Raw genomic sequence first — 14,042 nt, 5'->3', positions numbered from 1 at the left:
AATGTTCTAACTACTGATGTCCATTCATTGAAGGGGAATGAAATATTGGTGAACCATGCTCAGGATAGGTCATCAATATCAGATCATGGGAGGGTATGAAGGGATAGCAGTGTGGACTTTTTATGGTATACCAAACACAGTGCCAAACATTGTATAGTGGCTGTGCTTGATATTGCAGCTCAATCTCCTACAAGTGAATGGAATTGAGATGCATGAAGGTCAGGTCTTGAGGAAAAGACCACAGTGGTCCCTTCTAACAGCTGATGATGGGAGTCAGACCCCAATGATCAGATACCGATACCCTATCCTGAGGATAGGTCATCAATATTTAAGGGCCGGACAACCCCTTAAAGATAATCTGTCACCATGATCAACCCCTTAAATCAGGAATACTGCCTGGTAGGGGTGATGGTGGAGAGCCCAATGCTACCTTGCTTTTTGCAATTAGATGTTCTCTTGCACTGGCATCACCTCTCCCCCACCCCACTCTGATTGGTAGTGCAAAGCACCCTCAATGCTCCGATGCCAGGCCCTGTAACCTTATGCATGCTCCCATGGCCAGCTCCAGGTTCATGTGGGCCCCCTTACACAGGAGTGCCGTGGATTTAACCTATATTGTCTAAACCACTCTCACAGGCACCCACACTGGATCCAAGGTGTGCGGAGTACAAAATTATCTAATTGGCCCCCTTACACAGTGATAACTCTCCGAGTACAGATAATATAGCAGATATTACCTGCAGTCCTATGTAACAGCACAGATAACACAGTCATGGCCATCTGAGTACAGAAAATGTAGTAGTGTTACCTGCAGTCCTATGTAAAACCACAGATAACAATAACGTAGATCATGTGGTAGTGTGTAAAACCACAGATGACACTAGTGTAGATCATGCGGTAGTGTTACCTACGTCCTTAGTGTCCCTCCCTGAATCTCTCCTACGGACTCCATGCTGGCAGCCATCTTCTTCTTGCCCTGCACAGAACGTCCTGATGCAGCTGCATCAAGGATTAGGAACACTGTGGGGATGGTGATGGTGACACACAGGGAGAGACACAGACAGACACACACACACACAGGGAGAGGTATTTTTGCAGACCTGCGCTGCTCTGTATACCTCCAATCATGTCTTGTGGTATGTATTGCACATAATATTATGGCAACTTGTGGCAAATTTTGGTCATAGTGTTATTGGCTCTCCTGACCAGGTTGTGGGTGGTGTTGTGTGTGTGGGGGGGGGTCTCATCCTCTTTTAACTTTTCTTTCTTTTTTCATTTTTTTTTTCTTTTCCCTCCATTTTCTCCGTCCCATTGTTTATTCCTGGGCTCATGCTGTACCATTGTTTAGGGTAATATTTATTAAAGAGTGTTATTACACACGTCCTAAAATGTGTACTTGATATAGGTATCGACCCGGACGGAGGGATATACCCATGCATGTAGTAACAGGTAGGCCGTTTTGTGATATTTATGTTTTATAGTGTACACTCTCTGGACATGGCACACACACAGAGACAGACACACAGCCAGGCTCCTGTCCCTACAGGAACACAGCAGCTTCCCCCCCCCCCACTGGTCACATGGGCGGATGACATCAGGAAGGTCCTTTAGCCCAGTAGGAAACTCCATCTACCCTGTTCTGAGTCCTGGGGCCCCCCACCCCAGCAGTGAACATTGCAAAAATTGTCTGCATTGCTGGGGTAAACTGCCCTAAAATTCCGAACAGGTGGTTTAATGAAGACCAGGACACAGCTGCAGAAGTGAGCGGGCACAGTGGGCCCCCCAGGAGCAGTAGGCCCTGGCACTTGCCCGGGTGTGTCGGGTGCTGACGCCGACCCTGCATGCTCCATCTAGATTACAGAGCCATGCATTGGAGCTGTGAGGACACACAGCCCTTTCAATCTTACTGGGAGAGGGATTGGAGAAATGTTTTGTACCCTTTTCCAGATGTGTGCCTCCACACACTCCTGTCCCTGAGCTCTGCAGGCAGTTCTTTCCTTGTCATGGCTTGGTTTTTGTTCTGATGCATGGTCAGCTGGAGACCTTACATAAAGTGCCATGAAAAAGTATTCATACCCCTTGACCAACACAAAGTAGCAAGTATGTGTGAAATGAAAATGATACATGGTTTTCAGAATTTTTAATGAACAAACTGCATAATTTGCTTTCAGCCCCCTGTATTCGATACCCCTAAACAGGGTGGATAAAAATCAATCGGTTTTGAGTTAAATCAGATTTTACATATTGCTTTTTGAGGAAAATCTATTACCATCCAAAGGTTATTCCATCATGAAATAAAGATTAGTTTTTTAATTATGTAGAATAAGGCTGTACATGGACTCCCATATTGTTGAATGGATTAGGCAGTGCCTGAGGGACAGGACAACAGAGGGTTGTAGTCAATGGAGTATATTCAGACCAAGGTCTTGTTACCAGTGGGGTACCTCAGGGATCTGTTCTGGGGCCCATATTGTTTAATATCTTTATCAGCGAAATTGCAGAAGGCCTCGATGGTAAGGTGTGTCTTTTTGCTGATGACACAAAGATGTGTAACAGGGTTGATGTTCCTGGAGGGATACACCAAATGGAAAAGGATTTAGGAAAACTAGAGGAATGGTCAAAAATCTGGCAACTAAAATTTAATGTTGATAAGTGCAAGATAATGCACCTGGGGCGTAAAAACCCAAGAGCAGAATATAAAATCAGTGATACAGTCCTAACCTCAGTATCTGAGGAAAGGGATTTAGAGATCATTATTTCAGAAGACTTAAAGGTAGGCAGACAATGTCCTAGAGCAGCAGGAAATGCTAGCAGAATGCTTGGGTGTATAGGGAGAGGCATTGCCAGTAGAAAGAGGGAGGTGCTCATGCCGCTCTACAGAGCACTAGTGAGACCTCATTTGGAGTATTGTGCGCAGTACTGGAGACCATATCTCCAGAAGGATATTGATACTTTGGAGAGAGTTCAGAGAAGAGCTACTAAACTGGTACATGGATTGCAGGATAAAACTTACCAGGAAAGATTAAAAGGACCTTAACATGTATAGCTTGGAAGAAAGACGAGACAGAGGGGATATGATAGAAACTTTTAAATACATAAAAAAAAAAAAAACAACAAGGTAAAAGAGGAGAGAATATTTAAAAGAAGAAAAACTGCTACAAGAGGACATACTTTTAAATTAGAGGGGCAAAGGTTTAAAAGTAATATCAGGAAGTATTACTTTACTGAGAGAGTAGTGGATGCATGGAATAGCCTTCCTGCAGAAGTGGTAGCTGCAAATACAGTGAAGGAGTTTAAGCATGCATGGGATAGGCATACGGCCATCCTTCATATAAGATAGGGCCAGGGGCTATTCATAGTATTCAGTATATTGGGGAGACTAGATGGGCCAAATGGTTCTTATCTGCCGACACAGTCTATGTTTCTTTATGTGTAATTTTTTTGGTAAATAAATTCCATTAATCCATTCACAATGTCATGCTCTTCCAGAGGTTTTTGTAAGATTATTGGGCAGTTTCTCTGCCTACAAGATATTATCACAGATGCTTGGTTTACTTTTGCAGTTCTCAAAACTGAATTTGACTCAGCAGAGATCACATGCCTCTTCTTCACAGCAAAAAATGTTATAACATGAACTGAGTTGAGAAAAATACCTTAATCCTAACTTCTACAAACCTATGAATGCAGAATCAACCTAATCAAACTAATATGAAAAGTTATTCTAAAAATCTTCATCTACTTGCATATTATAAGTATTACCAGCAAGAATTAGTCTTTATGTAGAAAACTATGATTTAAATCAAGCCTTACTGACTAGTGATTTAAATCAAATCCACTCTGCCCCTAAATAAAACTCAGTGGGACCAATTGCCTTCAGAAGTCACCTAATTTGTACATGGAGTCCACCTGTGTGTAATTTATTGTCAGTATAACTACAGATGTGCTGTGAAAGTCTCAGAGGTTTGTTAGAGAACATTAGTAGTAGTGATCAAACAGCATCATGAAAGCCAAGGAACACACTAGACAGGTCAAGGATAAAAGGGTGGAGAAGTGTAAAGCAGGGTTAAGTTATAAAAAAATAATATCCCCCCAGCTCTGAACATCTCACGGAGGACTGTTCAATACATCAGCCGAAAAAGGAAGGAGTAAGGCACAACTGAAAAAATAACAAGACAAGGCAGTCTGCCTAAACTGACAGCCCAGGCAAGGAGAGCACTAATTAGAGAACTAGCCAAGAGGCCCATGGTCACTGTGGAAGAGCTGCAGAAATCCACAGGACAACTATTAGTCGTGTAGTCCACAAATCTGGCCTTTATGGAAGAGTGGCAAGAAAGAAATTTACGAAAGAAAGCCATAAGAAGTTCCATTTGCAGTTTGCCACAAGCCATGTAGGGGGCACAGCAAACATGTGGTGAAGGTGCTCTGGTCAGATGAGATCAAAGCTGAACTTTTTGGCCTAGATGCAAAACACTATGTGTGGCAAAAAAACAAACATGGCACATCACCCTGAATACACCATTCCCACTGTAAAACATGGTGGTGGCAGCATCATGCTGTGGGGATGCTTTTCTTCAGCAGGGGCAGGGAAGCTGGTCAGAGTTGATGGGAACATAGATGGAGCTAAATACAGGGCAATCCTGGAGGGAAAACCTGGTAGAGACTGCCTAGCCTCAATTCATGTATGAGAAAAATACAAGGATAGGCGAGTAGTCCAAGAAGGTGGCACAGTAGTGTAGACGCTGTGGGAATAACAGCATGCAGTTTATAAGCAGAGAGACGCCTGCATAATAAAGGACGTATGAACCAAGTTATTGTAGATGCACAGAGCCATCTAGTGGACGGATTCGAGTATCACTGATCATACTGTGAGCATATTAATAGGCAGACAGACTACGCTGACAATTTTAATAAAAGGAAAATATAGAGTTCTAAGCAAACATTTTAAAGATAAGTAATAAAAGCTATTTTTTAGAATTAGTAACACGTGTAAACCAAGGGACACTGATGGTCCGAGTGGCCAATTGTAAATAACAATTGCAAAAGACTTAAGACTCCGGCAGAGGTTCACCTTCCAGCAGGACAACGACCCTAAACAAACAGCCAGAGCTACAATGGAATGGTTTAGATCAGGCATGCTCAACCTGCGGCCCTCCAGCTGTTGCAAAACTACAACTCCCAGCATGCCTGAACAGCCTACAGCAGGGCATTGTGGGAGTTGTAGTTTTACAACAGCTGGAGGGCCGCAGGTTGAGCACGCCTGGTTTAGATCAAAGCATATATTCATAGTGATGTGTTAGAAAGACCCAGTCAAAGTCCAGACCTCAATCCCACAGGGGTTGAATACAAATTCACACCACTTTCCAGATTGAATCATATACTTTTCACTTCACACATACTTGCTACTTTGTGTTGGTCGGTCACAAAAATTCCAGTAAATGACATTAACGTTTGTGGGTGTAAAGTGAAAAAATATGAATGTTATTTTAGGACAAGGCTGCAACATAAAAAAAAAAAAAAAGTGAAGGCGTCTGAAGATTTTCCGAATGCCTTGTATATGATGGGCTTTTGGCAAGTTGTATGACACTGATGTAAATTGACCATATGAATAGCAGAATTTCCAATGTGTGGATGACATTCACCTACGCTGGGGTCCTGGCTCTTTCTGTAAAATGCATGCAGCAGTCAGAAAACAATGGCAGACGTCTTGCCAAAACTTCTTAGCCCTCATCTGCTCTCAGTTCAACAGTAATTCCGCCAGAGAAAGACTAAGCAATCAAAAGACAAAATGGAAAAAAAAGGATACAATGATTTGCCGATCTGATGGGTTTCTCTGACGAGTTTTCTCTAGCTGTGCCATCTGCTTCGATTCCCTGTTCCTTGCACTTAAGGTCACTTTAAGATCCTCCTATTAAAAAAATGAAAAATTAGTATGTTCACCTGAAACAAACCTACCTTTGTGTCAAACGCTGCTCCCCCAGGCCATGCGGTGGTCTTGTGCCTGGGGGATAGATAGATAAAAATGGCACCCAGATGTAAATCACAGGAAGGTTCGCTGTGGATATGGCTGACTGAGCTGCTGGCATGTTTTCATTTAACGCCTCATGCACAGGACCATATTCATTTTACACTGCTCATTTCTATGATTACGACCACCCTGCAATCCATCAGTGGTGGTCGTGCTTGCACACTACAAGAAAAAGCGTCGGCCTCTCTGGTGGCCGGGAAGTGCACATAGGGTAGGGCTTTTTCCTATAGTGTGGATTGCAGGGTGGTCGTAAACATAGAAACGAGCAGTGTACAATGTGATGGAAAAAATGAATCCAGCCAGTAAAGGAGGCAATATGGACAATCATAATACATTAGCAAGTGCCTTGTATTAACTTTCTCTACATGATAAATGCCATTTGCTGAAGTGATACAACCCCTTTAAGTGTAATCCCAAAAGACTATAGGGGAGGTAGCACCAAGTCCTCCAAAGCAAGAGCCTCTGCTTGCAGCAGCTCTTAATTCGGTCCATATTACCAAAGAGGGCCTATAGACCTGTGTTCACACCACATGTATACAATGCAGAAACAACATACCCTCTTAAGCTTGATGATAGCTCCGTAGCTTTTCAGAGGTTCAACTACTTTGGACTCAAGTCTTTCCACCTAGTAATAAAATTCAGATCTTCAGTGCAGAAAGACATTGGACAATGTCCTGACATTTCCACGTATTTTACTATATCAACCTGAAATAATGTCTGCATTACTGCCACCCATGCCCTCTACTACATATAATCTCCATACAGATAGAAAACCTGGAGATCACTGCCACCCACTAATTTACACACTGTACAGACCAAAAGTTTGGACACACCTTCTCATTCAAAGAGTTTTCTTTATTTTCATGACTATGAAGGCATCAAAACTATGAATTAACACATGTGGAATTATATACATAACAAAAAAGTGTGAAACAACTGAAAATGTCATATTCTAGGTTCTTCAAAGTAGCCACCTTTTGCTTTGATTACTGCGTTGCACACTCTTGGCATTCTCTTGATGAGCTTTAAGAGGTAGTCACCTGAAATGGTTTTCACTTCATAGGTGTGCCCTGTCAGGTTTAATAAGTGGGATTTCTTGCCTTATAAATGGGGTTGGGACCATCAGTTGCGTTGAGGAGAAGTCAGGTGGATACACAGCTGATAGTCCTACTGAATAGACTGTTAGAATTTGTATTATGGCAAGAAAAAAGCAGCTAACAGTCTATTCAGTAGGACCATCAGCTGTGTGTCCACCTGACTTCTCCTCAACGCAACTGATGGTCCCAACCCCATTTATAAGGCAAGAAATCCCACTTATTAAACCTGACAGGGCTCACCTGTGAAGTGAAAACCATTTCAGGTCACTACCTCTTGAAGCTCGTCAAGAGAATGCCAAGAGTGTGCAAAGCAGTAATCAAAGCAAAAGGTGGCTACTTTGAAGGACCTAGAATATGACATATTTTCAGTTGTTTCACACTTTTTTGTTATGTATATAATTCCACATGTGTTATTTCATAGTTTTGATGCCTTCATAGTCATGAAAATAAAGAAAACTCTTTGAATGAGAGGGTGTGTCCAAACTTTTGGTCTGTACTAATATATATATATAATATATCTCACAAAAAAAAAGTTAGGGTATTTGGCTTTTGGGTGAAATTTATGGAAAACTTAAAAAGGTCACGCTACAGTCATATTATATCATGAAAGTAGGGTATTTAAGTAAAAGCAGCAATAGTGATTTCCTTATCTCAATTTATTGAAACAAAAGCTAACACCAGTGATGGGTATACCCCCACATAAAATTGTCAGTGTCTCAAAAACTTGTGGCCTTGAGAATCAATTACAGCTTGACGAACACGTCTCATGCTGTTCACAAGTCGAATTATTGTCCGCTATGGCATGGCATTCCACTCTTCTTGAAGGGTGGCCCTCAGCTCATTGAGGTTCTGGGGTACAGAGTTGCGAGCCTCTACATGGCGACTCAGCTGGTCACATAGATTTTCAATGGGATTCAGGTCTGGAGAAAGTGCAGTCCACTCCATTTGAGCTACCCCAGTCTCCAGCAGCCGTTCCTTAATGATGCGACCTCGATGAGCTGACATGCGTGAAGATGGAATTAGGCCTGTGTTGTTCATGCAGAGGCACAATGATTGGATTAATGATGTTATTCAAGTAGTATGGGATTGTCGCTGTACCATTCACAAAGTGTAGGGCAGTTCTGTATTGAGTAGACACACCTGCCCACACTGTAACACCATGACCATCATCAAAGGCTTGTCTGGTGACAACAGTGGCTGATGCATAGCGCTCTCCTTGACGTCTCCAACATCGTTGGTAGCCATCATCTCTGCTCAGTGTGAATCGACTTTCATCAATGAACAGCACGGAGGCCCACTGGTCCAGCGTAGATACTCCCTGGCCATGCAAGACAATGATGCCTGTGCCTGGTGGAGTTGTCAGATACAGTTGCAGGTTGTCTAGCATGCAGACCACGCTAATGTAAATGGTTTCGAATGGTCTGAGGTTACACTTGGGTGTCTCTCGCCTCCCTTAAATGTGCCTGGAGTTGTGTGGCATTCATCATCCAGTTACGCAGGCCATTGTTCACCATGAAGCAGTCATCAGTGTGGGATGTTGTCAAAGGATGTCCACCATGCCTTTCTGTGACTCTTCTAGTCTCTCTGTTGCAACCTGCTGATGACACTCTGGGACACTCTAAGGCTCAGTGGCCAGTTACGTCTGAGAACATCCTGCTTGAAGTCCTTGCGAGGTGCAGTTGATCAATTTTTAGGTGTCGTCTTGGTCTCATGATGTCAAAATGTGAACAGCATGATGAGGAGAACTGTTTAAATACCAACTCTAATTAAATCATGACATTTATTGGAGCCTTGTTAAAGAACAGCAAGTTGTGCAAAAAGTACTAAAACATTGAACAGTTTGACATGTGCAATCAAAAGTTTAGAGAAGGTCACATTAAGTTTACATGTAAAGGTTAGAGTGCATTTTAGGTTAATCCTGAAATTTCACACACAAGCTAAATATCCCTAACTTTTTGTGAGTAGCTTATAATATCCATACAGACGGGAATTCTGGAGATCACTGCCACCCATGCCCTACAGTACATATAATCTCAATGCAGATGTTACCGCAGATCACTGCCACCCACATGACAGAGCTGCATCCCAACATGCTACACAGAAAGCAACCTAGCTGCAGCCAATGACCTCACATGAGACGGGTCTGGCTAAAAGCCACTGCTGCAAAAATTATCTGAAATGGGCTATTTTTTGCTGCAGCACTGTTCATACAGTAGATTGTTTTCTGCTTTGCATGGCAAAGGTTGAAAGTTGTGGGTAAAATGCACAGCATACACTGCCATGCTGGGGACGAAAATACCACAAGTCAGTTTACTCTGCAGGCTCTCTACAGTGGGTGGAGAAGATTTCTAAAATCTACTTTAAAGGCTAAGTGCACCTTTGGGGGCAATTTTTTATTATTGCATTGTACTCATTTTGGGCTAAATTTTTTTTTTTTTTCAATTGCTCTTTATTAAATAATAGAGCCTTTCTTTGTACAGCCTTGAGATTCTCTAGTAACATCCTCTGTGTTTTACTGTGTTCCAACAGGCAGCTCAGCTGACGGCTCCTTATCTCTGATCTCCTAAACGCTCATTATAGCTCAGTTCTTATCTGACTGATAAGAAAGTGGCTTAAATAAGAAGTGTTTATCACCTTTCAGTAATTTATAGATAATTATTACATGGCACAAAGTGAAAATAAGATACATACAGCTAGAAAAACAGTTCACCTTTTGCAACAGAGTGGCTGAACATTTTTAATAAATTGAAATAACCAAATCAATTTTTTTTTAAAGGAGTTGTTTCATCATAGACAGTGGGGGCAAATCGCTAGGATATGCCCCCATTGTCTTAGGTGCAGGTCCCACCGCTGGGACACACACTTATACCGAGAACAGAGCCCCGCAAGGTGGTGGCTGGAGGACTCCGGTCCGGCAACCACCAGGCCGGCTTCCCATAGAAGTGAATGGGAAATGGGAGCCTACCGTGCATGCGCGGCCCCCGCCCCCATTCATTTCTATGTATCCGAAGGAAATAGCCGAGCTATTTTCGCCAGCCCCGTAGAAAATGAAAGGAGGAAGGCTGCGCATGCGCCCTTTTTCACTTGCAGGGTTCCGCTCTCAATATAGGTGCGGGTCCCAGCGGTGGGACCCGCACCTATAAGACAATGGGGGCAATATCCTAGCGATATGCCCCCATTGTCCATGATGAGACAACCCCTTTAAGCCTAAAATGAGTAAAACTGCCCCCGAAGGTGTACATAGCCTGATGTAGAGAATCCACAGCATTTATGCCGCTAGTGTTGTATAATACAGCAGGCCATCATATATGATCCTGAAGATACCGCCATACCTCTGCCTGTCGATAGTCCTGAAGTTTGGCAAGTTCATCAGCAAAACCCTTCAGTCCATGCTTGAGATTTGGCGTTTCGGTGTCGGCATAAGCATTGACTTCTCTCACCAGGAGATCAGCTTTGTCCCGCAGCCGGGCAGTTTTTCGGACATACCCGGCATAGATTTGGCACAGCTCTCCAAAGTGCTTCTCCACATTACTGACTGTTTCTTGAATCTGTCTGGTCTGATTGTCTCTGGGGTAAGAAACAACAGTAGAAGGTCAGGCGTGGGTTGTAATACATTATAAATGAGGATGAGGTTTTCTTTATGGGTGAACACTTCACTTACTTCTCCACAAGGCCGCGTATAATTTAAAGGGGTTGTCCAGGTTAACAAAATGTTAAGGAAAATAAATAAAAAAGAGATACTCACCGATCCCCCGGGGCTCCCGTTTCCAAGGTTGTCCAGTTCCCAGTCGAAGATGAGGTCCCGACATAGAGATAGGTCACCGCTTTGGCCAGCAGCTTAGTAGATCTGCCCCAATGTCAAAAGGAAGCATACTTACCTGCTCCCTACCTCTCAGGTTGGCTCCCCGGCTGTCTTCACTGCGCTCCGATCCCCACGTGCTATCTTCTGGCATAGACGGGGTCACGTGCTTATCTGTAGGCAATGTGGCTGCACCGCTTCGTGTGACTTTGTCCATGCTGGAAGACGAGCTGGAATTGAGCGTCGGGGAGCAGGTAAGTATGCGGTACCGATGACACTGAGCTGAGCTTCTAGGTGTAATGGAAACGCCCCCATTGCTCCTAGAGGCTCATTTGCATAAATTAAAGGTACTTTCACACTTGCGTTGTGAGGATCCGGCAGGCAGTTCCGACGCCGGAACTGCCTTCTGGATCCGGAAATCCGCATGCAAACGGATATCATTTGTAGACGGATCCGGCTGACAAATGCATTGAAATTCTGAATCCATCTCTCCGGTGTCATCTGAAAAAACGGATCGGGTATTTATTTATTTCACCAGGAAACAGCGACCGGTTTTCCGGAACACTTGGTACCGGATCCGGCATTAATACAATGCAATGGGAATTAATGCCGGATTCCTGCAAGTGTTCCGGAATTTTGGCCGGAGAAAATACAGCAGAATTTTATCTGCCCAAATACCGTAAAGGGACTGAACTGAAGACATCCTGAACCGATTACTCTCCATTCAGAATGCATGGGGATATGCCTGATCAGTTCTTTTCCGGTATAGAGCCCCTGTGACGGAATTCAATGCCGGAAAACTTTAACGTAAGTGTGAAAGTACCCTAACAGGTCTCATAGGTACAAATCTGCTGGCAGATGCCCTTTAGAAGTGTATTGGCGGGTTTGGCCAACTTGTGTGTGTGGGACCTCTTGACTAGTGTTGAGCGAACTTTTGTTTTAAGTTCGGTGTCTAAAGTTCGGGTTTGAGTTATCGAAGAATCGCGTTATGGATTTGCATTATGGACATGGTCCGTGGTAGCAGAATCCTTAACGCGATTTTCCGATAACCCGAACTTTAGACGCCAAACTTAAAACAAAAGTTCACTCAACACTACTCTTGACCCCTTCCCTATGGCTGATGTTGGGGACATAAGGATGGACCAAATTGGATTCAACTGCCCGATCCTTTTATTAGTGGGGAGATAACAGAAGCCAGGATCGGGAAAGGGGGCGCCAACCACTATCCATGGTGTGCAGAAACTTCTGGGGGGCAGAAACTTCTGCAACAAATGACACCCGGGTGATTACACCGCAACCTCCACCGTGAAGCTAGAATTGTGTACCCCGCAGCCAGCTGTAGAGTTCCCCCAATACACTGATCGGCACTGCAGGGGTTACCAAGTATTCAGACCCCATCCTAAACATCATCCACAGTACCCCGCTTCCTGATGGGAGTGATACTCCATGCTGGCAGCGCGAGCCCCAGCTAGATATGGATGGTATATTTTCTATACATACCTTGGCTGGAGGAACATTGTTGCAGATGGTCTGGAGACGAGACGTGAACGGTATTACGGGGAGAGGCCCGGGACCAGTCCTTCTTCCCCCTTCCTAGTAAGACCCTGCACCCGGCGCCCCCTACCCACCGGCGACACTCCTCACCTAGCCCTGGCCTCTGGAGTCTGGCTCATGACGAGGATGATGGCGCGTCCTCCGGGATCGCAGCTCTGACTCCTCCCTCTCAGTCACCGGGGGGAGGGGGGTGGGCGCCAAAGTTGCCATGGTTTCTTCTTGACGCGTCCCCGCTGTACATGATCACGTGATGAAGGCGGAGCCTGCGTCCCTGGTAGTGGAGGCGGGGCCTGGGCGGGGCTTTGCCCTCGGAATGTTTAAAGGGCTTGTCCACTCAGAACTTTTTATTGCTCAGCAGCTTGTAATGCAGCCCTGGTAACCAGCTGTCATCGGAGGGAATCTGCCAATGTACCATACCTGTAATGGCGGCCCATGTAGTGCACATGACATTTGTGATCAGTCTTTCAGAGTGAGAATCCCCATGATGCTCAGGGTAGAGAGCAGGCTCACACAGGGGTACAGGTAAATCCCCCCGTGGGCCCTAGTGTCCCACCCCCTGCACAAGTAACACATAAGGCAGTAGACGTACTGCACTCAGTGGCGTCTCTAGCTTTCAAATTTTGGGGGGGCACACTGGGGGCCAGGACAAAAGTAGGTGGGGCAGCTATAACAACGATACATTTACACAAGTATGCTTAGAAATGCTGCGATACTTTACCCAATACCTAAAACCACAATAGGGAAGAAAAACCCCAATCACTCAGATTTCAACATGTCCTAGCTGCCTGGGGATCTGTGAATGACACTTATGGAGGGGGATCTGTGGATGACACTTATGGAGGGGGATCAGTGGATGACACATACCGTTTATAGCATCTCATGCTATGTGTCATCCACAGATCCACCCCATATCAGTGTCATATCGGGATCCCTCTCCCTATAAGGCCCCATTCACACATCCGAAATTTACGTAACGGAATTGCGGACCCATTCATTTCTATAGGGCAGCACGACGTGGTCCGCAATTCCGTTCCCGAAAAAAAATGTGGACCCGCACATTGCCGCTGTTACGGACGTCTGAAGGGAGCCTAACAGTATCATCCACAGAGTGGCACAGATCCCCCCCCCCATAACTGTGTCATTTACAGATCCCCCTCCCTATAACAGTGTTATCTACAGATTCCCCCCCCCCATAACAGTGTCATGACATCCAAAGACCCCCGATCCCCCCCTATAACACTATAAGAGTATCATCCATAGATCCCTCCCCCCCTATAACAGTGTAATGACTCATGACATCCACAGACCACAGATCACCCTCCCACCGCTCACATTTGAACATGATTTCTGTAAACGGTAAAGTAAACACTGTAATCATCCAGGCTGCACTGACAGTAACTTTAAAGGGGTTCTGCACTTTCATTTAACTGAGATGATCTATACTCTGGATAGATCATGAGCTTCTGATCGGTGGGGGTCAGACACCCGGGACCCCCGCCGATCAGCTGTTTGAGAAGGCACCGGTGCTCCAGCAGCACCGCGGCCTTCTCACTGTTTACCGCTGGCC

General features: G+C 44.7%; 1 protein-coding gene across 3 annotated transcripts in view; it reads right to left on the bottom strand.

Moving 5' to 3' along the window:
• CIBAR1 (CBY1 interacting BAR domain containing 1) overlaps positions 1-12,704 on the bottom strand; it is a 31,578-nt gene extending 18,874 nt beyond the window's left edge. For 2 of the 3 annotated variants that reach the window (XM_044293512.1, XM_044293513.1), the window contains exons 1-4: positions 12,566-12,704; positions 10,455-10,689; positions 6,582-6,650; positions 5,804-5,905 (exon numbers count right to left, since the gene is read on the bottom strand). In XM_044293512.1, the coding sequence (XP_044149447.1) occupies positions 5,804-5,905; positions 6,582-6,650; positions 10,455-10,689; positions 12,566-12,594 (435 nt within the window). In that variant the 5' untranslated portion in view covers positions 12,595-12,704. Of the gene's footprint in view, positions 1-5,803; positions 5,906-6,581; positions 6,651-10,454; positions 10,690-12,421 lie in introns of all 3 variants that reach the window. The other variant, XM_044293514.1, reaches the window with a different exon arrangement.
• Between the last annotated feature and the right edge of the window lie 1,338 nt (positions 12,705-14,042).

The sequence above is a fragment of the Bufo gargarizans genome, chromosome 5 (assembly GCF_014858855.1).
Source record: "Bufo gargarizans isolate SCDJY-AF-19 chromosome 5, ASM1485885v1, whole genome shotgun sequence".
NCBI classification, from domain to species: Eukaryota; Metazoa; Chordata; class Amphibia; order Anura; family Bufonidae; genus Bufo; species Bufo gargarizans.
The sequence above is the reverse complement of the archived record's forward strand: the minus strand, read 5'-3'. Positions and strand labels throughout refer to the sequence as shown.